The sequence below is a fragment of the Podarcis melisellensis genome, assembly GCF_964234715.1.
Source record: "Podarcis melisellensis genome assembly, chromosome: 7".
Lineage (NCBI taxonomy): Eukaryota > Metazoa > Chordata > Lepidosauria > Squamata > Lacertidae > Podarcis > Podarcis melisellensis.
Window position 1 is genome coordinate 80,238,524 of NC_138539.1, and position 20,133 is coordinate 80,258,656.

A 20,133-nucleotide genomic window follows, 5' to 3' on the forward strand; every position below is an offset into this window, starting at 1 on the left:
GGGGTGTTTGACTGAGGGGGGTGTCCTAGCTTCATGCAGGGGAGACTGGGGTGTGTTACTGAGTGAGGGGGTGTCCTGGCTTCATGCAGGGGAGACTGGGGTGTGTGACTGAGGGGGGGTGTCCTGGCTTCATGCAGGGGAGACTGGGGTGTGTGGCTGAGTGAGGGGGTGTCCTGGCTTCATGAAGGGAGACTGGGGTGTTTGACTGAGGGGGGGTGTCCTGGCTTCATGCAGGGCAGACAGGGGTGTGTGGCTGAGTGAGGGGGTGTCCTGGCTTCATGCAGGGCAGACAGGGGTGTGTGGCTGAGTGAGGGGGTGTCCTATCTTCATGCAGGGCAGAATGGGGTGTGTGGCTGAGTGAGGGGGTGTCCTGGCTTCATGCAGGGGAGACTGGGGTGTGTGGCTGAGTGAGGGGTGTCCTGGCTTCATGCAGGGGAGACTGGGGTGTGTGGCTGAGTGAGGGGGTGTCCTGGCTTCATGCAGGGGAGACTGGGGTGTGTGGCTGAGTGAGGGGGTGTCCTGGCTTCATGCAGGGGAGACTGGGGTGTGTGGCTGAGTGAGGGGTGTCCTAGCTTAATGCATGGAAGACTGGGATGTGTGGCTGAGGGAGGGTGTGTCCTAGCTTCATGCCGGTGGAGACAGGGTGCAAAGGGGAGGCTGGCCTGCCGAGCACCCAGGGTGGTACTGAGCTGATTCTCCCGGCGCCACGCGTGGGCAAAACGGGGTGCCAGCACTGCCATTGACCTGCACACTCCACTTTCGGGGGCAGCAGAGGCTTTCCGGGGGGAAAATTGGGGCCCGAAGGACAGGCAGACCTCAGCAGCCCATGTGAAGAAAATGTCAGCCTATGTGAAGAAAATAAGACTAGGCTGAGTAGATTCAGCCTTGCCTTGCCTTTACTCCGCCCCCAACCCAGCTGGCCAATCAGCTGCGGGCAGAGGCCTAATTAGGGCAAGGCCTAATTTACTCGGCCTAGTCTCATTTTCTTCACATAAGGCCAACTTTCCAGGACCCGGGAAGCACAGCAGAAGGTAGGGTAGTAGGGCGGTTCATTAAAAACTTTTATTTTAATGCCTGCTCCAAAGGTCTTATCTTAAAACACTAGGGATTATATAACTATATCTGAAATTTCATGCATATCAGTTAATATCTTGACCCTACACTGAATTGAAATTTCAGCCTTCATGACATAGGAAAACAGCCAAGTAAACAGCTGTTTTCGTGGAGGAGGGTCAAGATATTAACTGATAAGCATAAAATTTCATATATAGGTATATAATCCACAGTGTAGTAAGATAAGACCTATGGAGCAGGAATTTTTAAAAAAAAGGTTTTTATGAACCGTCCTAGTAGGGCGGTACAGTGGTACCTCAGGTTACATACGCTTCGGGTTACAGACTCCACTAACCCAGAAATTATTACCTCAGGTTAAGAACTTTGCTTCAGGATGAGAACAGAAATCGTATAGCGGCGGCGCAGCGGCAGCAGGAGGCCCCATTAGCTAAAGTGGTGCTTCAGGTTAAGAACAGACCTCCAGAACGAATTAAGTTCTTAACCTGAGGTCCCACAGTAATTGTTCCTTGATAATTTGTCACCCCCCTCCACGATGGCACTGGGGATGGCCAACCCCCACCTTCCTATGGCCCTGTGCAAGGTTTAATGTTTTAGGCAATGCAAACAGATATGGAAGTTCTGTCGGTTCTGCCATATCTGCAATGTCCTCTTTCCATAGCTGTCAACTTTCAGATTTGAAAAAAGGGATCAGCAGCCTCGAAAATAAGGGATCAGTAGCATAGCTGTCAACTTTCGGATTTTAAAATAAGGGATCAGTAGCCTCACCTGTCCCGGAGACAGTCTACAGGATATCTAACAATCCGGGATAGCAGCGGGAAACGGCTCTGAAATAAGGGAATTTCCTGCAAAAAAAAGGGAAGGTTGACTGATGTGCCTCTTTCCTTATGAATGAATATGCATGTGTGAGTTGGCCCTTAATCTGTCCAAAGCAGCTTGGTTTCTCTAAACTTCCTCTCTCTTTATTATCAAATTTAATGATGATATTAAGTTCATGATTGGACACAAACCCAATATCTTCTGGCAGGCCACCTGGAGATTTATCAGTCCTCTTATCATGTTGGTTATCTTCTTTTTTTACTTCGTGCTGAAAGTGAGAGAAGAGTAACTATACATTGTCTGGGATCCCGAATACGTAAGTACACCTGTTCAAGGAAACACACCCCAAGTTATTTTATGGGTTTCTCTTCACCCATGTTGTGCTCAGCATGCCTTTGATTGCCCAATCCATTTTGGTTTTTTGGATGTTGATAGGCCAAGCTTTTCATAAGCTTCTGCGAAGATTTTTAGGATGGATTGGAGGTCATCCTCTGAGCGTGCACACACTACCGTACTTTTCGCCCTATAGGACGCACCAGCCCATAGGACGCACCTAGTTTTTTTTTGGGGGGGGAAATATAGGGGAAAAAATTTATTCCCCCCCCCAGCCGCAGATATCTGCCTGAAGCGCGGGGGGCTCTTCTTCAGCGCGCCCCCCGCTCTGGGCAGCAGGCTGCTATCCGCAACCTAGGGAGCCCTGCGGGAACTCCCGCGGGCTCCCCAGGCTTGCTGATAGCTTCCTGAAGTGTGGAGAGCGTGAGGGGTCGGTGCGCACCGACCCCTCTTGCTCTCCACGCTTCAGCGAAAGCCTGCATTCGCCCCATAGGACGCACACAGATTTCCCCTTCATTTTTGGAGGGGAAAAAGTGCGTCCTATAGGGCGAAAAATACGGTAAGTTGTCATCAGCATACTGAAGCTCTATGATGGAAGTTGTGGTAAACCTACTCTTTGCTTTCAGCCTGCTCAGATTAAAGAGCTTTCCATCTGTTTGATATATGATTTCTACTCCGGAGGGGAGTTTCCCTTCAACAAAGTGTAGGATCATGGCAATGGAAATAATGAATAGAGTCGGGGCAATAACACAACCCTGTTTAATACCTGATCCCACTTTGAGAGCCCTTGTTACCTGCGATTGTTGCTGTCATATTATCATATTAAGAACTTTTGCCAAATTACCTGAGGGGCTGTATTTAACCAGAACTCAGGTCGCAATTGGCCTGCGGGCCAGACTTTGGACATGACTGTCCCATTGGGAAATCATGTTGGCCAACCAACATGCTTAGGTTTCTAATGAATGCATGAAGGGGTTAATACCATAGAGTATGCTGCCCTTACAGGCTTCACTATCTACTTCCCCTCAACTTGGAAGGAACTATGTAATCAAGCCTTTGTTCTCCAGTTTACTTGAGAAGCTCAGCATGTGAAGAGGTTTGAGTTGGTTGCTCCAGCTCAACTGCCAATAATTTAGGACCTTTCACAGCTTTGTAACTAAGGTGAATATTACTGCCTGTGCAACCTTTTATGAAACACATGAACCTGACCTTTGAAGAGTGTGAAGGTAAACCATTTTTTAACTTACCAAACGTTGTGGCCTTTTTCCTGTGCTAGGGGAAGAGGGAACCTTTGGGAAAGGTGATACAATTTAGAGTTTAGACGGAAAGGGTTAAATTATTTCTTTACTGCTTCGAAGTAGTAAGATTTTGTCTGTTAACCTCAGTGTCTCATCTCAACTCTGTAATTTGTGTGGCTGTAGGTTGCTAGGTTGTTTTATCTGGATTCTTTGGTGTGATGTCGCAGATGGAAGTTCCATCCATTGTTCAGTATACCTCTGCTGCTCTCCTCCCCCCCCCCTTGCTACTTACTTGGTTCAGTGAGGAGGTTCAGTTGCCTGGCAGCTGCTAAAATTGGAGAAAAAAGAGGTTGCAAAGATGGCAACTGATGAACCCGAAGGTGGCGTTGAAGAGTATAAAGTAAAGATGGAAACTGATGAATCTGAAGGCAGCGATGAAGAGTACATAAGACCCAAGTGGGATAGTAAATTCCAGTACCTTTTAAGCTGTGCTGGATTTGTTGTGGGTCTTGGAAATGTGTGGCGTTTTCCATACTTGTGCCAAACCTATGGAGGAGGTAAGAGAAAACCCACCTTTTCATTGGAGATTAGTTGAGCGATTGTTCAGACTTAAACTACGACAAGCTCCTTGTGTTCTAAAATAATGTTATCTGTTTGGGGTGTTAGGCTGTGTTCCAGACCCCTGTAATCTCTGGATCCAGCAACTGTTAAAATTTAATCAATGCTTTTAATTATTGGAATAGCCAGGCTAGCCTCCCAGTGAGGCGATAGCCTGGGTGGTGAGCCATTAAGGGAGATTAAGGTGCTCTATGTGGCCTGGAGGGACGCAGGGGGCGCTGTGGGTTAAACCACGGAGCCTAGGACTTGCCGATCAGAAGGTTGGTGGTTCGACTCCCCCCAACAGGGTGAGCTCCCGTTGATCGATCCCTGCTCCTGCCAACCTAGCAGTTCGAAAGCACATCAAAGTGCAAGTAGATAAATAGGTACCGCTGCAGCAGGAAGGTAAACGGCGTTTCCGTGTGGTGCTCTGGTTTGCCAGAAGCGGCTTAGTCATGCTGGCCACATGACCCAGAAGCTGTATGCTGGCTCCCTCAGCCAATAAAGCGAGATGAGCACCGCAACCCCAGAGTCAGTCACGACTGGACCTAATGGTCAGGGGTCCCTTTACCTTTACCTTTAAGCAGGAAGAACATAATTAGCTGACTCCATGTAAGAGTTAAAACATTGGTTCCTAAGACTTAAAGTCCCAGGTCCCTTTAAAAAGAAATTCTGGGCGAAACTGATGAAGTAGCAAAATTTATTGAAAAGAAAGCACCAATGCAAGGGTGGGTGACCAATACAGGCACACCTGGTTCTGGAGAAACACAGTTTATAAAGTCCCTCGTACGGCCGAAAGTCCCTCCTCCATCTGCCCACTAGGAAGGAGCAGGCAACCTTTACAGCCTACCACGTCCGCCTTATTAACAAATTTCCAGCCCACTTCCTCTGTTCATCATTGTACAAATTGTACAATGTACATTGTACAAACATTGGTCAAAGTTCCCTTGCATTTTACCTATTTTACCTATTGACATAAGCAGCTGTCCTAGTAATATTCTGGTTAACCACTATTTGTTCCCAATGCAAGCACAAGCTAGTTTCATATCTGATAAAGCTAAAAGGGCAAACCACAGTTTGCTAATCAGTTGTTCCAGTCCCAGGTGTCAGCGGGTTTTCGTGTCTGGGTCTTAACCACAAGCTATATGACGTTTCGTGCATTCTGACCACAGGTTTTGCTAAATGTGTATATCTTGGAGCCATTTGAGGTCACCTATCAGCTACATTCCCAGAAATTTGCAACCCTAGTTTTTTCAGGTAGCCAATTTGCAACTCTTCAGATTTTACACACACACTATGGATTGAGGTCTTATATTTTAAAAGCATTACTAAAAGCATCCTTAAATTGAAAATGAAAAAGCAGCCAGAGCCCCGGGCGCAGAATTCTGAGGGGAAACAACCAGTGCCCCCCCCCGGCATTGGCTTCCCCACCCCAGCAAAGGCAGAAAAGCAGTCCAGACCCATGGTATGTAGGCAGGGATGGAGGGAGATGGACAAGGGGCACCCCAGCACAACCTGGCCTGGCACTCCTCTCTATGGGCATGGGGGGGGGGATTCACCCTCCAAGGGCTATGGCGGCTTGCTGGGCTTTCCCTTGTATGGTCAGGCAGGTGGCACTGGGAACCCACGCTATGCCACTGCTATGAGCTAACTGTGCTTGGCTATTGTGTTTCTAGGGGTATTCCTGATTCCATACCTCATCGCGTTTGTGTTGGGAGCCATCCCTGTATTTTTTCTTGAATTAGCTGTTGGGCAATGCTTGAAAAAAGGCTGCATTCGACTCTGGTGGCACATCTCTCCTTACCTGGGAGGACTGGGTAGGTTTCTGTAAATGCCTTTACTTGTGATTATACAATCTTCTAATCATTGCTCCTTCCTGGAAATGCATGGGCTCTGTGAGGCTGTAATAGCAAACTCAGTCGTAGTAAACTCAGGCAGTTGTCTGGAAGATAAACAGGGCCGCTCAGGGGCAGCCTTTCCGATTTCACCACCTGAGGCAAAATGGAAATTGCCTCCCCCACCCCCCTCAGTTTGTTTAATTCACAGAGCAATGTTCTTTTCCAGACTGCCAGAGTTCAGATAGTCATTGGATTTGATCTTTCATTTGTGCAGATCAGACTCTTGCAATTGTCTTTGTTCATGCCAATTCTGCGTGTGCTTGCATATTCCACAGGTTACACTTCTCTGATAGTTTCCTTCCTAGTGATTCTCTATTACAATATGCTTTTAGCCTTGGTGATATGGTATCTTATAAACTCTTTCCGAAACCCGTTACCTTGGAGTTCCTGCCCAACAGATATCAGCAAACCAGGTGAGTTCCCAAGTCTCTTGCTGCTTTCTGTTATTAGTATCTGCTTTTCTATGTATCCTTCAACCACCACATTAAACTGTTTGTCCAACTCTACCACAGTCAGCAATTGTCAGACCCAGCTTTGTCCCTGCCATGCCTCCTTTGGCCGTAGGGAATAGGATATGAACTGAACTAAACACTCGGCAAAGTAATGCAGCAGAGGTAGAATAATAATAATATTTTTATTTATACCTTGCCCATCTGAAAGAAGCAGCAGTAAGTTCATGTTTAAGGCATAGCTTAGTTTAATAATGGTTTAAAGTGCTGTGTAGATGGGGCCAATAGCTTAAAGCAGGTGTGGGGCATCTTCACGCCCTCCAGCTCTTACTACACTACAGCACCCACGATCCTGGGCCATAGGCCATGCTGGCTAGGGCTGATGGGAGTTGTAGTTCAATGACAGCTGGAGGTCCAAAGGTTCCCCACTCCTGGCTAGTTTACTAGTTATGCCAAAGCAAGAGCTTCCTGTCTAGAGAGAATTGATGCCTGAAGAAAGGCCCCATTCCTGCCCCTTCCCCTTCATGGAATAGCTTCGAGAGGATGAGGCACATATCCATTCACCTGGGGCTGTGCCTGGTTGCATCCCTAACACAAATATATGTAGGGCTGGAGAGTTTTGTTCCAGGCTTGAGCTGGAAGAGCTGAGATGAAGGGCTCTTGATGTCATTCTTTTGGGAAGCCCTGTTTGTCAATCAAGAGGAGGCTATTCCCCAAACTAAACAATACCTTACTCTAGAACTCCAGAGGAGAGGGGTTTATGGTAGGTTCACATTTTCCAACAAAACAAAACATGGAGTGGAGTTTTTAAAATGCAGTGTACCATCTGCACGCTCAATTGGTGAAGAATGGGACAACTGCATATTCCTGACCGTCAGGATCCTTTCCAACTCTTCTTCGATTCCATCTGTTTTGATAATGCCTTCTGTGCTTGTTATTTCAGAACTTATTGAAGAATGTAACAAAAGCACACCTACCAATTATTTCTGGTATAGGTACACTTTAAACATAAGCACGGATATTACAAACAGTGGTCCGCTTCAGTGGTGGCTGGTTTTATGTTTGGCAGCCTGCTGGTTCCTTGTGTTCATTTGTACAGTACGAGGAATTGAATCGACTGGAAAGGTGAGCAGGGATTATTACCAGACACCTATATTTCACTGACCTGGTCCTTACTGAGGTGGTAAAGCCATCTTTGGACTGTACCATGTGAGATAGGAGGCAGCTCACATGAATGAATGTTCTACCATATTTTTTAAAAGGCACCTGCCCATTGAAAACTAATGCGTCTGCGAGGAGGCTAGGTTAGAGTCCACATACAAGAGGGTGTTTTTTTTTGCATGTGTTTGATCATCTTATTACCTGCCTGCAGTTAGAAATGGTACTGCCTAGACAGCAGATAGAGTATTATCTAATATTCTATTTTTAAATTTTGGTGGGTGAGGGCCTGCCATTTTGTAGTTGAAATAGCATCCTCCTCGCAGAATAGGCGTGGCACACTCAGCATTAATATATTGGCTTATGTATGTGATATTTCCATTGAATGGTTTCCAGTGGTGTAGTGTGGTGTAGTGGTTAAGAGCGGTGACCTTGTAATCTGGTGAACCAGGTTCGCGTCTCCGCTCCTCCACATGCAGCTGCTGGGTGACCTTGGGCTAGTCACACTTCTTTGAAGTCTCTCAGCCCCACTCACCTCACAGAGTGTTTGTTGTGGGGGAGGAAGGGATAGGAGAATGTTAGCCGCTTTGAGACTCCTTCGGGTAGTGATAAAGCGGGATATCAAATCCAAACTCTTCCACTTCTCTTCTATATGTAAAGCAAATGAGGAGGAAAATTGTGGATTAATTAGCTATAAAGTACAACTATGAGGAACACAAGGGTTCCTACTAGACTACAGGGCTAAAGCACCTTGGGAAGGATCAGCAGTTTAGATGGCCTGACTCGGACTGCGTCATAAAACGTCATAATGAATAGTCAGTTGAATAATATATTGCCTGACTTATGGTGTATTTAGCTTTTGAGGTCCACTGTGTGAAACTGCTTCTTCTCCACTGTAGATAAACCATATTTCAAAAAGTTAAGATCCTGACACAAAAATCTGTTGAGCTTTATTTCTGATTGGGCAGCCATACACCCGATTTCTGAAAAAGCAGCCCAGATGAATCCCAGGAAATTCTGGATGTATGGCAGCCCTAAAGGTAAAGGTAAAGGTACCCCTGCCCGTACGGGCCAGTTGTGTCTGACTCTGGGGTTGTGTGCCCATCTCACTTAAGAGGCCGGGGGCCAGCGCTGTCCGCAGACACTTCCGGGTCACGTGGCCAGCGTGACAAGCTGCATCTGGCGAGCCAGCGCAGCACACAGAAACGCTGTTTACCTTCCCGCTATTAAGCGGTCCCTATTTATCTACTTGCACCCAGGGGTGCTTTCAAACTGCTAGGTGGGCAGGCGCTGGGACCAAACGACGGGAGCGCACCCCGCCGCGGGGATTAAAACCGCCAACCTGACGATCGGCAAGTCCTAGGCGCTGAGGTTTTACCCACAGCGCCACCCGCATCCTATGGCAGCCCTAGATGCATCTAATAAAACAGACTGTAGTTCCTTAAGTTGTCACAAGGTGTTTTCTATCTTCTTTTTCTGCAACAGACTAAAGGCTGATTAACACATGCATGTTTGCCTCTTCAATCAATCAATCAATCAATCAATCAATCAATCAACCAATCAATCAATCAATCACTCAGCCAATTAGTATCCTACTTTTCATCCAAAGAGTTCAAGCTACTCTCTCTTTCCTCTTGCACACAGTCTGCTCACAATCTTTCAGTCGGTTAGACTGGAGAACTGTCTCAAGAACTGTCTCAAGAACTGGCTTCCTGGCCATAGGCACCAACTTGGACAAATGTTGGGAGGGGGCCCCCACTGCCTGCACTTCCCCCACCTCCCTGCACTTCTGTGGAGCACACCTCTGCAGGTTTCCTCAATTCTAGTCTGCCATGTTAACCACTGCTGCACCACACTGGATGGCTCCGTTATGTGGTGATTTACACACATGCGTGAGCTTCTACATTTCCTCAAACCACCCTAAACAAAAACAGTTTATCACTGAGTTGGATTCAGCTGCAACTATTCAGTAATTTTGTGTGCACAGTATCTGTTTCAGGGTATTTCCTTAACCTCTTCCTGACACTCACTTTTTTCTTCTCTGCTTTGCTCTTCCTCTTAGGCAATATATTTTACAGCCACATTTCCTTACCTAATTCTAACATTATTCCTAATTTATGGACTGACTCTCCCAGGAGCTGTTCACGGATTACTCTACTTCATGACTCCTAATGCAAGTATTTATTCAATTGATCCTTGGTGTTCCAGATGATGTACAGAAAGTCTGACTTGGTCTTTTAGAGGTGGCTTTGAACTTTGAACTTTCCTCCCTGCTGCTTCTTTGTTTACCACTTAATACTAGTTGGGATCCACACATATTCTGGCAATTGTACTTTGTTAATTCCCTCTGGAATCTATGAAGAACAGAAATGTGTAAAAAGTGCCCTTTTCTAAAATTCATGAATATAGGCAACCCCTGGGTCAAATCTTATTTTTCAGCAGACAGGGCAGAACTACACTTCATTGTGCAAGCATGGGGTGTCCCAGTTCTGTATTTGACTTGTAATGCTGGGCGAATGCAGAGATGGAGAGATGCATTTGCAGAAGAAGCCAGTGGGCAGGTCATTAATCCTCCCTATGCCCACCAATTCTTCCCTACAAATGCTCCCCTGGGCTGCTTTTTGTTTCTCCGTCTGGCAGGGTCCAAGACTGGAAGATGTGCAAGTGAAGGTAAAAGCACTCTAGTGAGCATTTGTAAGGGACTATCGCCAAGCATGGAAAGAGTTAAGCGCTCTCTCCTACACACTGATTCTCCCCCTCCAACAAGCCCCCAGCAGGCAGTTTGTGAAACACAGGAATTATGAGACTAATCATGTGTTTAGCCCTTAGCTCTCTCTTTCTCTCTCACAGCTCAAGAAACTCAACAATCCACGTGCCTGGCTTGATGCAGCCACCCAGATTTTTTCCTCTCTTTCTTTAGGATTTGGGGGACACATAGCATATGCAAGCTACAATCCGTCAAGGTAGGTTTGGTAGCTTTCGTTCACAATATGGAGAGTTGTTTGACGCAGTCAAATTGACTTCTATGAGATAGCGCCTCAGTGATCTCTGGAGACAAGACTCCATTCAGCCCACACTGGAGCCCAGGAAATGCGGCTGGCTCTGTTCGCTTGATGTTTCCCTGTGTGAGTCCCAAAGATGCCCTTTATTGTTCTTTCTGCAATGCCAGTGTTGGGCAGATGCCCCAGTACACAGGCTGCCGCACACAAACAGTGGCAGGTTGCATACGCATGTCTGCCTGTGAAGATCTCCACATCATCTGCAGGAAGGATGGGAGTGAAAGTGGAATTGGGAAAATTTCAGCTAAGTTTGAGATGCAATACTTTATGATGAATGAGTCCCACTGAAGTCAGCTGCAGAGCTCTGACTTGAGAGTTTTTATTTTTGATCAGAAGGCAAGTGACTGAGGCAGCTGCATGTTCTCAGTACTCTGGTTACGAACTTAATTCCTTCCGGAGGTCCGTTCTTAACCTGAAACCTAGTGGTTCTCTAGTGCTTCATGTTTTTAAACTGAAAGCTGCTTTGAGTCCCGTCAGGGGAAAAGATGGGGTATAAACAAATTAATAACAATGACAAAACAACACATTCCAGCTATTTAGTTTCTGTGGCAATATGTCCCCTGTGCTTGGCCATTTCTTCAGGCCCATCTTGCAGCCAAAGAGAATCTGGCAGGCTAAGCATTTCTAACCAGTTTAAAGTCTTCTGCAGACACCAGCATTCACAGCATTGGAAGAGGGACCCTAGGACTAATTTTGCCTCCCCCCTTCTCCAATTTCATTGCAAAATGATTGTTCATTGCTTCTTGCATTCCAGCTTGTCAGCCTAAAAGGGAAAGATGGATTTGAAGCCTCCAGGAAATGGCATTGTTTGAGGGCATACACAAGCTTAAACCGAGAGTATGTCCTGTAAATGGCAATCTCCATCCATTTATTATTATTATACCCTGGATGGGGGTTGGAGAGTGTGCACAAAAGATGTTAAGTTGCTCAAAAGCTAGAAAGTCAGTCTGTTGGCAGAGTGCGTCCCTCTGAGTGAAAGGCAGCGGAACAAGGGGAGTTAGGCTGCCTTAGGTGAGAGTTAGGGTTGCAAAGGCCATTTGGTTGTTTAGACTGTTTTATCTGTTTTTATTCAGGTATTTGGTTAAATTGGAAATGCTACCTGTTGTCCTTATTGTGGTTTAAGCTTTACTTGCCTTGTGATGCAGATGGTTTAAATCTGTTGTAATTTACTGGAGCTGATTTTAGGCTGACCAGCTGTAATTTTCATATATTGTTACCCCCCATCCCCGGCTATATCTGCCTATTGCTTTGTTTTACTGTTCTGGGATTGAAAATATTCAGTGAAGAGTAGAGTACAAGTACTTGAAATGTATAACATTAGAAGAACTCAGTGCTGTCCTTCCTAATATTTAATTGGGTTGTTATATGCTTGTTTTTCCTAGAAATGACTGTGAAATGGATGCTGTCATGATAGCGGCAATAAATTCTGTGACTTCTTTGTTCGCGTCAATCCCAATTTTTTCAATTCTGGGGTTCAAAGCAACAGTGGCCTATGAAGAATGCTTGGAAAGGTGAGCGATTCAAGTTTCACAGTTAGGAATCAATTTAAGGTGTTGGCCCAAGCCCTCTGTTCACAATTTGCTTTGTTTTTCATTGTCTAGCATTTTGTGTCACCCCCCCTTTAAACCAGTTTAGGGGACCCCAGAGGGCAGAATTAAAATAAGATTGTAGCATAGAACACAAAGTACCATATTTTTCGCTCCATTGGAGGCAGTTTTTCCCCTCCAAAAATTGAGGGGAAATGTGTGTGCGTCCTATGGAGCGAATGCAGGCTTGTTCCATAGCTGCGTCAACCCCTCCGGCAGGGAGAAGCTGCATGGGGCTATGGCTTCTTTAGCTTCACGCAGCCTCTCCTGGCAGGGAGAGATTGCGCGGGGCTAAAGAGGAAGCCAAAGCAGCCAGCGGGATCCATCCCGCTGGCTGCCTTGGCTTGTGCCATAGCCGTGCGCAACCCCTCCGGCAGGGAGAGGTTGTGCGCAGCCTGTACGCTGCTCTTTGGGGCTGGGGGGGGTGAAAGATTTTTTTATTGATTTCCGTGTCTAAAAACTAGGTGCGCCCTATGGTCCGGTATGCCCTATGGTGCGAAAAATACAGTATACAATCCTGCATTTTCCATGTGCATATTCATTAATTCAGGTATACAGGCAACTTCCTTTTTGTGTGGGGGTTGCGTTCCTGGTCCCAGCAGCGCACGTCAGTGGTTGCGCATAAACCCGTTCCGCCCTGGCCTGCCCCTATTTGAAGCAAATTGCTGTTGTTTTTCTTAGGGACTGTGGCAATGCAAATAATTCGTATCATTATTGACTTTACTGACAGAAATGTTAAATACATCACCAAGGCATTCAAGAACGACAACATCACTGTAGACAGCAGCGCATTTTGGCTCATGTATTTGAATGGAACAGATATCAATAAACTGGCATCTCTCAACCTGGCAAATTGTGATCGCCAGAAATTCCTTGATCAGGTATCGTACTCGCATTACAAAATGATCCAATTGTAAAAGTACAGCATGCACTGATTTTGCAGTTGCCCAAACAAGGCCCTTCCTTCACATTGGCATGTGATATTTTGGGAAGCCAGGCGAGCAATGCAACCTCACCTGAGAGGAAGCGATGACAGACAACACTGACTGTGTCAACAGCTTTGCAATGAATGAATGGAACTTCCTTCTCTGGTCACATTCCATGAAGGTTTCTGCAGCTTCCACTGCATTTTTCTGTAGTTTCTCTGCTGGACCTCTGCCATGCTGCAAGGTGGTCACAGCCCTGGCTCTTCAGCTACCGTTGATGTGATGGCCCAGGCAGGAAATTCTTTCAGAAGAGCTGTGTTTAGCTCTTTGGCTTCATACACGCTGCTCTATCTCTGGTAAACAAGCTTGTTACTCTGCCCATATATATGAGTGCACAGAGACCACAAGTTGTTTGCCTGGTTATCTTCAAAGAAACACAATCTACCTTCCCCCCTACAACTACTGTTACTGGGGTGTTCTATGGCCCATATCTATGAGTGCACAGAGACCACAGAGACACACACAAACCATATCTGTGTCTGCACGCATGAGCACTAAAAGAACCACAGAAAGCAACGTGTGAGCTTAGGTGGCTGCTTTTATTATTATGTTGTTACCATTCCTTCACCCTTAGATCCCAGAGCAAGTGACAACAATTTAAAATGCAACACTAAAAACAGATTACAGCAACTTAATACCACTAAAATATGGTGAGTCCTAAAAATGCACATCTCAGGTGTTGAAGGTCAAGGTCAAGATAAGAACTTGTCATCGGTAATGGCTGTATGTTATTCCAGATGATTGCTAAATGTTGAGTAATGCAACATTTTGCCTCTGCATTAGAATAAATGACATTTAGAAATCAATCTGACAGTTTTTACCATTATCTGTGAATTTTGCAGAGTGTTTCTGGAACCGGCTTGGCCTTTATTCTGTTCACTGAAATCGTCCTTAAAATGCCTGGATCGAACGCTTGGGCGATTCTGTTTTTTCTCATGCTGTTCAGTCTTGGTGTATCTTCCATGTTTGGGTTTGTTCAAAGTATCCTGACGCCTCTCACAGAATCTCGCATTGTGTCTAGATACATATGCAAGGAGGCAGTATGTGGTAAGGCATCTTCTTCAAATACTTTTCTTTCAATACCATGCTCAAGATTAATACAGGCAAAAAAGTCCCTCTTCAACAAGGCCTTGTGCTAATTCTATTGCCTTTTAATTGTGTTTGTGGGAGCGGGGGATTAGTGTCTTGTTTCTGTTGTATTTATTTTGTGCTTTTATCCTGTATTTTTATCTTGTGAAACCGCCCTGAGATCTCTGAAGGGTGGTATATAAATTAACAAATAGTAACAGCAACAATAACAATAATCTGTTGGGCAGAAACTATATAGTTTTGATGATGCCAGATTGAACCCATTAACTGTTAAGGAGGATAGGTGGGCAGCAAAACATGGGTGTATGGCAAGAACGGAACATCTATAAACACACATCTAAACACCACTGGTTAGGTTTCCTTTTATTTCCTTTGTGTTGAGTGACAAATGTTGTTGTCTGTAGGTTTAATATGCCTTACTGCCTTTCTGCTGGGCCTGGTTTTTACTCTGAGATCAGGAAACTACTGGCTTGAGATGTTTGATGCCTTTGCGGGAACCATGCCTTTGCTCGTCATTGCTTTCTTTGAAGTGATCGGTGTTGTATATATTTATGGAATGAAAAGGTATGGCTATGTTTCTTCGTATATTTATCTGGATAAGCCCTTAGGTGCTGGTTGCTGTATTGTAGCAACATCAGCAGTAATCCTTATTAACAGTGTTAGCATTCAAATAACATTTCAATGTCCTTCCTCTACAATGTCTCAGACAACCCTGTGCAGTAGACCCACCTAGAGAATTCACTGCAGAAATAAGATTTGAACTGAGGACTTCCTCATTAACAGCTCAGCTCTTGGAGACTCGATTCCCAGCTACTAATAGCTTTCTGAGCTAAGCCTGTGTTTTTTTGCTGAATTTGTGAGTTCTTTACTACTGAAAGCACTTTTTGCAGCATTTAACTCACACAAGCAACTTAAGGCAATTGAACACATGCGGCCGTATTCATAACTATGCAATTCTATTAAGAAATGAACACACTATGGAGAAGCTAGGCGGTTCAACAGAACTACTAATTCAGCATAACCCAGTGAAACTTAAGTGCAGATTCGTTTAGACAGATTCTGCAATGCCTGAAAATTCTCAGCAAAATCAGCCTAATCCACCTACATCTTGTAATGCAAATCAGGATTTTTTAGTGATGGAGTGTCTCCCCTGCCCCCCCCCGGCCTGCTCCCCCACTTACATGGAAACTAACTCTAATGCTTGAAGAGGGTTTACAAGGTAAACTGGTGTCTAATCTGGACTGCTTCAGACTGCTTTATTGAGTTGTGTTTCAAAACTGAATACTCATCCATGGGGGGAGCCGTTATGTTTAATATGAGGGGCATTCAGTCTGAAGAGGTACAGTCGCCAACAGCCATCGCTATTTGAAGTGGAATGGCCCAGGACCCAGATTTACCAGCACCCCTCATCATAGGGATCATGAGAACCAAGCCCATTGATAAGCTGGTGAGGTGTGACACTTCCATTTCCCTCCTTTATCCTGTGAAAACAACACTCTAAGCAACAAACCTTTATTTAGTCTATTTATTTATTTAGAAAAGCATTTCTGTACCGCAAAAAAAAACCACTGGGGTGATGTGCAACATTAACATAAAATACAATTGCAAACAGTACAAATAATTGTGGAAGTGGCTGGCTAAACAAAACATTAAAGAGCAATGAAGATCTGATTTTTAAGCGAAGCAGGAAAGTCAAAAGTAAGGGTGTCTGCCAGATCTGTTCCTGGCCTAGGTGCAACAAGTGATACCTTTTTATTGTATTTGAAGTATAATCACATGTCCCCCTGCTCAGAAATAAATTCCATTGAATACAGTGGGAATACGATCCCAGCTAAGATTTGCAGCCTTATGCATAATTTGGCGATATACAACCCACAATTTGCAATGGGATAAAGGTTTCCTGTTGTATTTAATTCATTTGTGCAAGTGATCATTTGATGTTGGGGCGGCAGCGAATTTTTTTTATTTTTTTTGGGGGGGGCTACTTAACAGCCCAAGCAGCTGTCAGAGAGGATAGATCTCTATTTGAGGGAGTCCTTGATTTGAAAATCCCTCTGGTTTAAAAGATGAAGAACTCTAGGCAGGGAGAGCAGGGGCTTCAAAGTTAACACCTGGAAAGGAGATGGAACAGGCTAGCTGATCAGTCTTCCCCACTATGGAGACATGTAATACATTTCTATTTCAGTCACAGAAATCATTTCTAAATTAGCACATAAACGTTTTACGCAAGCCTGAATCCTCTTTTGTTTGCATTTCCCTCTTTTGAGTGATGCTTATGTAGCTGCTCTACTTGTTCCTGCTTTCATCAAGTGATGAGCAGGCATGCGGTCAGAGGAGAAACAGAAGTTTAACTGGCTTCATTTTTAATAAGGTTACATGCAAGTGAATTGTCCACAGATCCCTCACTAAATGTATCCATTTCATTAACAGATTCAGTGCAGATGTGGAAGAGATGACAGGAAGACCACTAAAAGGCTATTGGAAGGCAACGTGGCAATTTTTCTCCCCAGCGATAATGTTCCTGATTTTTGTGTTCTATGTACTTCTTGAGCCACCTGCAACCTACAATACGTGGAACCCAAATTATGTAAGTTACTTTTCTACAAGTCATTACTAGTCTTTCCCTAATTTGCATTCATGGGGGGGATTGAGCTCTCAATCCAATATTGCTGCTATGAACTCCTGAATTGATAAAGATGCTTCGCTTAAGCACAGAATTCCTTTCTAATGATTTGGCTTTACAGTGGTGCCTCGCAAGACGAAATTAATTCGTTCCGCAAGTCTTTTCGTCTTGCGAGTTTTTCGTCTTGCGAAGCACGGTTTCCCATAGGAATGCATTGAAAATCAATCAATGTGTTCTTATGGAAACCGCCTTCAGACCAGGTCCGGGGACAGTCTGTCCCCTGACCTCTTCTGAAGGCTGGGGGGGGGGACAAGGGCTTTTTTCCCCACCGCCAGCCTTCAGAAGGCTGTTCTGAAGGCTGGCGATGGGAAGAAAAGCCCTTCTCCCCACCTCCCGCCCCGCAAGCTCCGGGGACAGGAGGGCTTTGCTACCGACCGCCAGCATTTTAAAAGCCCCCGGGACAGCGGAGACTTCTCTGCCGTTTCTCCGCGGCTTTTGAAGGCAGGCGGCTTTTGAAGGCAGGCGGGGGGGAGCAAAGACTTTCGCCCACCACCGGCCTTCAGAAGAGGTCCAGGACCTCTTCTGAAGGCCGGCGGGGGGCGAAAGTCTTTGCTCCCCCCCGCCTGCCTTCCTGGGACAGCGGAGAAGTCTCCGCTGTCCCGGGGGCTTTTAAAATGCTGGCGGGCGGCAGCGAAGGCTTCGCTGCTGCTGCCCGCCAGCATTTTAAGATCGCCCCGGGACAGCGGAGAAGTCTCCGCCGTCCCCGGGGCTTTTAAAATGCTGGGGGACGGCAGCAAAAGTTTCGCTGCCGCTCGCCAGCATTTTAAGATCGCCCCGGGACAGCGGAGAAGTCTCCGCTGTCCCGGGAAGGCAGGCAGGGGGGAGCAAAGACTTTCGCCCCCTGCCGGCCTTCAGAAGAGGTCCTGGACCTCTTCTGAAGGCCGGTGGGGGGCGAAAGTATTTGCTCCCCCCCACCTGCCTTCAAAAGCCGTCGGGATAGCGGAGAAACGCGCTGTGCTTCTCCGCTATCCCGGGAAGGCAGGCGGAGGGGAGCAACGACTTTTGCCCCCCGCCGGCCTTCAGAAGAGGTCCTGGACCTCTTCTGAAGGCCGGCGGTGGGCGAAAGTCTTTGCTCCCGACGGCCAGCATTTTAAAAGCGGTCCGGGATACCGGGAAAGCGCAGCACAATTCCCTCCTATCCCGGACCGCTTTTAAAATGCTGGCGGTGGGGAGCAAAGCCTTTCGGCCCCCGCCGGCCTTCCTGGACCTCTTCTGAAGGCCGGAGGGGAGCGAAAGGCTTTGCTCCCCACCGCCAGCATTTAAAAGAGGTCCCCGGAGATTTCCCTATGGGCTTTCTTCTTGCGAAGCAAGCCCATAGGGAAATTCGTCTTGCGGAACGACTCAAAAACGGAAAACTCTTTCGTCTTGCGAGGCACCACTGTACCTGCAAACTCTTCCACTGTCTCCCAAGACAGATGGATACCAACAACAACCTATCACAACAGGGCATCAGCTGCAATTTCTGTATTTACCGTATTTTTCGCACCAAAGAGGGAATGTGTGTGCGTCCTATGGAGCGAAGACAGCATAGCCCCGCGACCCTCTGCTGGCTGGAGAGGTGACGCGCGGCTATGGCAGGAGCCTCTATAGCTGCGCACCACCTCTCCAGCCGGGAGAGCGCGCGGGGGGCTAAAGAAGCCTAAACAAGCCCCGCTTACCCTCTCCCGGCTGGAGAGGTGACAGGCGGCTAAAGAGGCTGCTGCAATAGCTGCGTGTCACCTCTCCAGCCGGGAGAGGGTCGCGGGGGGAGCCCCATGCTGGAGAGGTGGCGCGCGGCTATGGCAGGAGCCTCTATAGCCGCGCGCCTTTCCGCTGCTCCCCGACCTGCTCTTTGGGGCTGGTGGTGGGCTTCCCTCCGCCAGCCCCAAAGAGCAGGTCGAAAGGAACACCGACCCCTCTCGCTCTCCAGGCTTCCAAGGTAGCTGCCTGAAGGCGTCTGAACGCACCTTAAACGGCACCTTGTTTTAGAGGGGGAAAACAAGAGGGGGGAAATTCTCCCCCTCTCTGTGCAGCGCCTCCTGCCGCTTCGCTGAAGGGGCGCTGGGCAGAGAGGGAGAGAATTTTTTTTTCTTGTTCTCCCCCCTCTAAAACAAGGTGCACCCTATTGTCCGGTGCGTCCTATGGTGCGAAAAATAAGGTACTTATGGAACTCAAGGTTGCCTCCATGTGGTTCCTAGCTAGTCAACCATTGAGACACGGACCAGTCCCAGATATAACACGCAGAGGATTGCCACTGGCACAATGGGACTTTCTTCCCCTCTCCTCCTCCCATGGCATCCCCAAATTTGCTCGGGGTGCACCAGGGAAGGAGAAAGGGAGAACATCCCATAATATGGGGAGACATCTGATGAAGCCATAGTCTTAGCCCTGCACTGCATGCAACCCTTTCCCTTTTGGAATATTGCCAACCTTTGCTTAGCTCCCACTTTGAAGTATTAACCAGCTGTAATTCCTGTCCTCACTTACCTGGGAGCAGCCCATATAACCTGATGGGATTTCCTTCTGCGTAAACGCATAGAAGATTGTGCTGTTCAATGTGGCTTTCAGGCAATACATTTTTCTCCCAAAGGTACATTTTCCTGCAAAAGAGCCGAAAAAGTATCCTATCTTGGCTGTCGTCATTTCTGAGATGCTTGAAACTGTACCATGCTTGATGATCCCTTTCGGAGCCATTTATCAATTTTGGAGAATTGTGTTGAAAAAGAAACTGCTACGAATAATACATCCAGATACCAGCACTGGTATCCCTGGTATCACCAGTAGCACCTGATCTTAACTTTTGTTTCAGCAATCTGGTCACCCTTGTTTTCCCCATCCTATCCTCACCATTAAAAAACCCACACATGTATCCTCAAATTTAAGGTATTCAATCAGTAAGAATGTAAGGATTTCAATGTAAAACAATTTTCTAAATAAATGCATCTTTATATATTGCACTCAAGAATGTTCATAATATATAACACATAATTATCTAGTAAGTCTTACCACGCCAATCATATAAGGCAGATCCACATTCTTATCCCTATATTGCAGGTGTGGGGGCTGAGACTGAAAGACAGTGCTTTGCCTAAGGCCATTCGGTGCATGAGATTTAGAAAGGGGGAAACTGCGAAGGCCTGATTACAAAATGATGACATTGTAAGTGGACACCCTCCAAAACATAAGTG

General features: G+C 46.4%; 2 protein-coding genes and 1 long non-coding RNA gene across 13 annotated transcripts in view; 2 read left to right on the forward strand and 1 right to left on the reverse strand.

The window, feature by feature from the left end:
- TERT (telomerase reverse transcriptase) overlaps positions 1–20,133 on the reverse strand; it is a gene marked incomplete at its 5' end in the record, with an annotated part of 59,672 nt that overhangs the window by 9,344 nt on the left and 30,195 nt on the right. For 2 of the 10 annotated variants that reach the window (XR_014170734.1, XR_014170735.1), the window contains 2 exons: positions 15,124–16,394; positions 19,433–19,545. The exons of 5 other annotated variants lie outside the window; for them this stretch is intronic. Of the gene's footprint in view, positions 1–15,123; positions 16,395–19,432; positions 19,546–20,133 lie in introns of those variants that run through there. 3 more of the 10 variants (XM_081920018.1, XM_081920015.1, XR_014170731.1) reach the window with 2 other exon arrangements.
- Positions 3,804–19,902, forward strand: LOC309374857 (sodium-dependent neutral amino acid transporter B(0)AT3-like). Of its 2 annotated transcripts, XM_081920048.1 has the most exons (12): positions 3,804–4,018; positions 5,735–5,875; positions 6,232–6,369; positions 7,349–7,530; positions 9,626–9,736; positions 10,414–10,526; positions 12,005–12,133; positions 12,939–13,089; positions 14,037–14,241; positions 14,688–14,847; positions 16,714–16,870; positions 19,536–19,902. In XM_081920048.1, the coding sequence occupies exons 1-12, from the start codon at positions 3,820–3,822 to the stop codon at positions 19,734–19,736; spliced, it is 1,887 nt and encodes a 628-aa protein (XP_081776174.1). In that variant the 5' UTR covers positions 3,804–3,819; the 3' UTR covers positions 19,737–19,902. The 2 variants fall into 2 exon arrangements, with proteins under 2 accessions (XP_081776174.1, XP_081776175.1); XM_081920049.1 differs by lacking the exon at positions 5,735–5,875.
- Positions 17,921–19,433, forward strand: LOC309374882. The gene is made up of 3 exons (XR_014170744.1): positions 17,921–18,065; positions 18,235–18,346; positions 19,177–19,433. It is a non-coding gene; the product is annotated as an uncharacterized lncRNA (long non-coding RNA).

What these genes read in the sequence shown, in the direction of transcription:
- LOC309374857 (XM_081920048.1), top strand. Translation starts at nt 3,820, where the DNA reads ATGGCAACTGATGAACCCGAAGGTGGCGTTGAAGAGTATAAAGTAAAG. An exon ending in GAATTGAATCGACTGGAAAG is followed by an intron (nt 7,531 to 9,625) that starts GTGAGCAGGGAT and finishes TCTTCCTCTTAG; the next exon opens with GCAATATATTTTACAGCCAC. An exon ending in TCTACTTCATGACTCCTAAT is followed by an intron (nt 9,737 to 10,413) that starts GCAAGTATTTAT and finishes TCTCTCTCACAG; the next exon opens with CTCAAGAAACTCAACAATCC.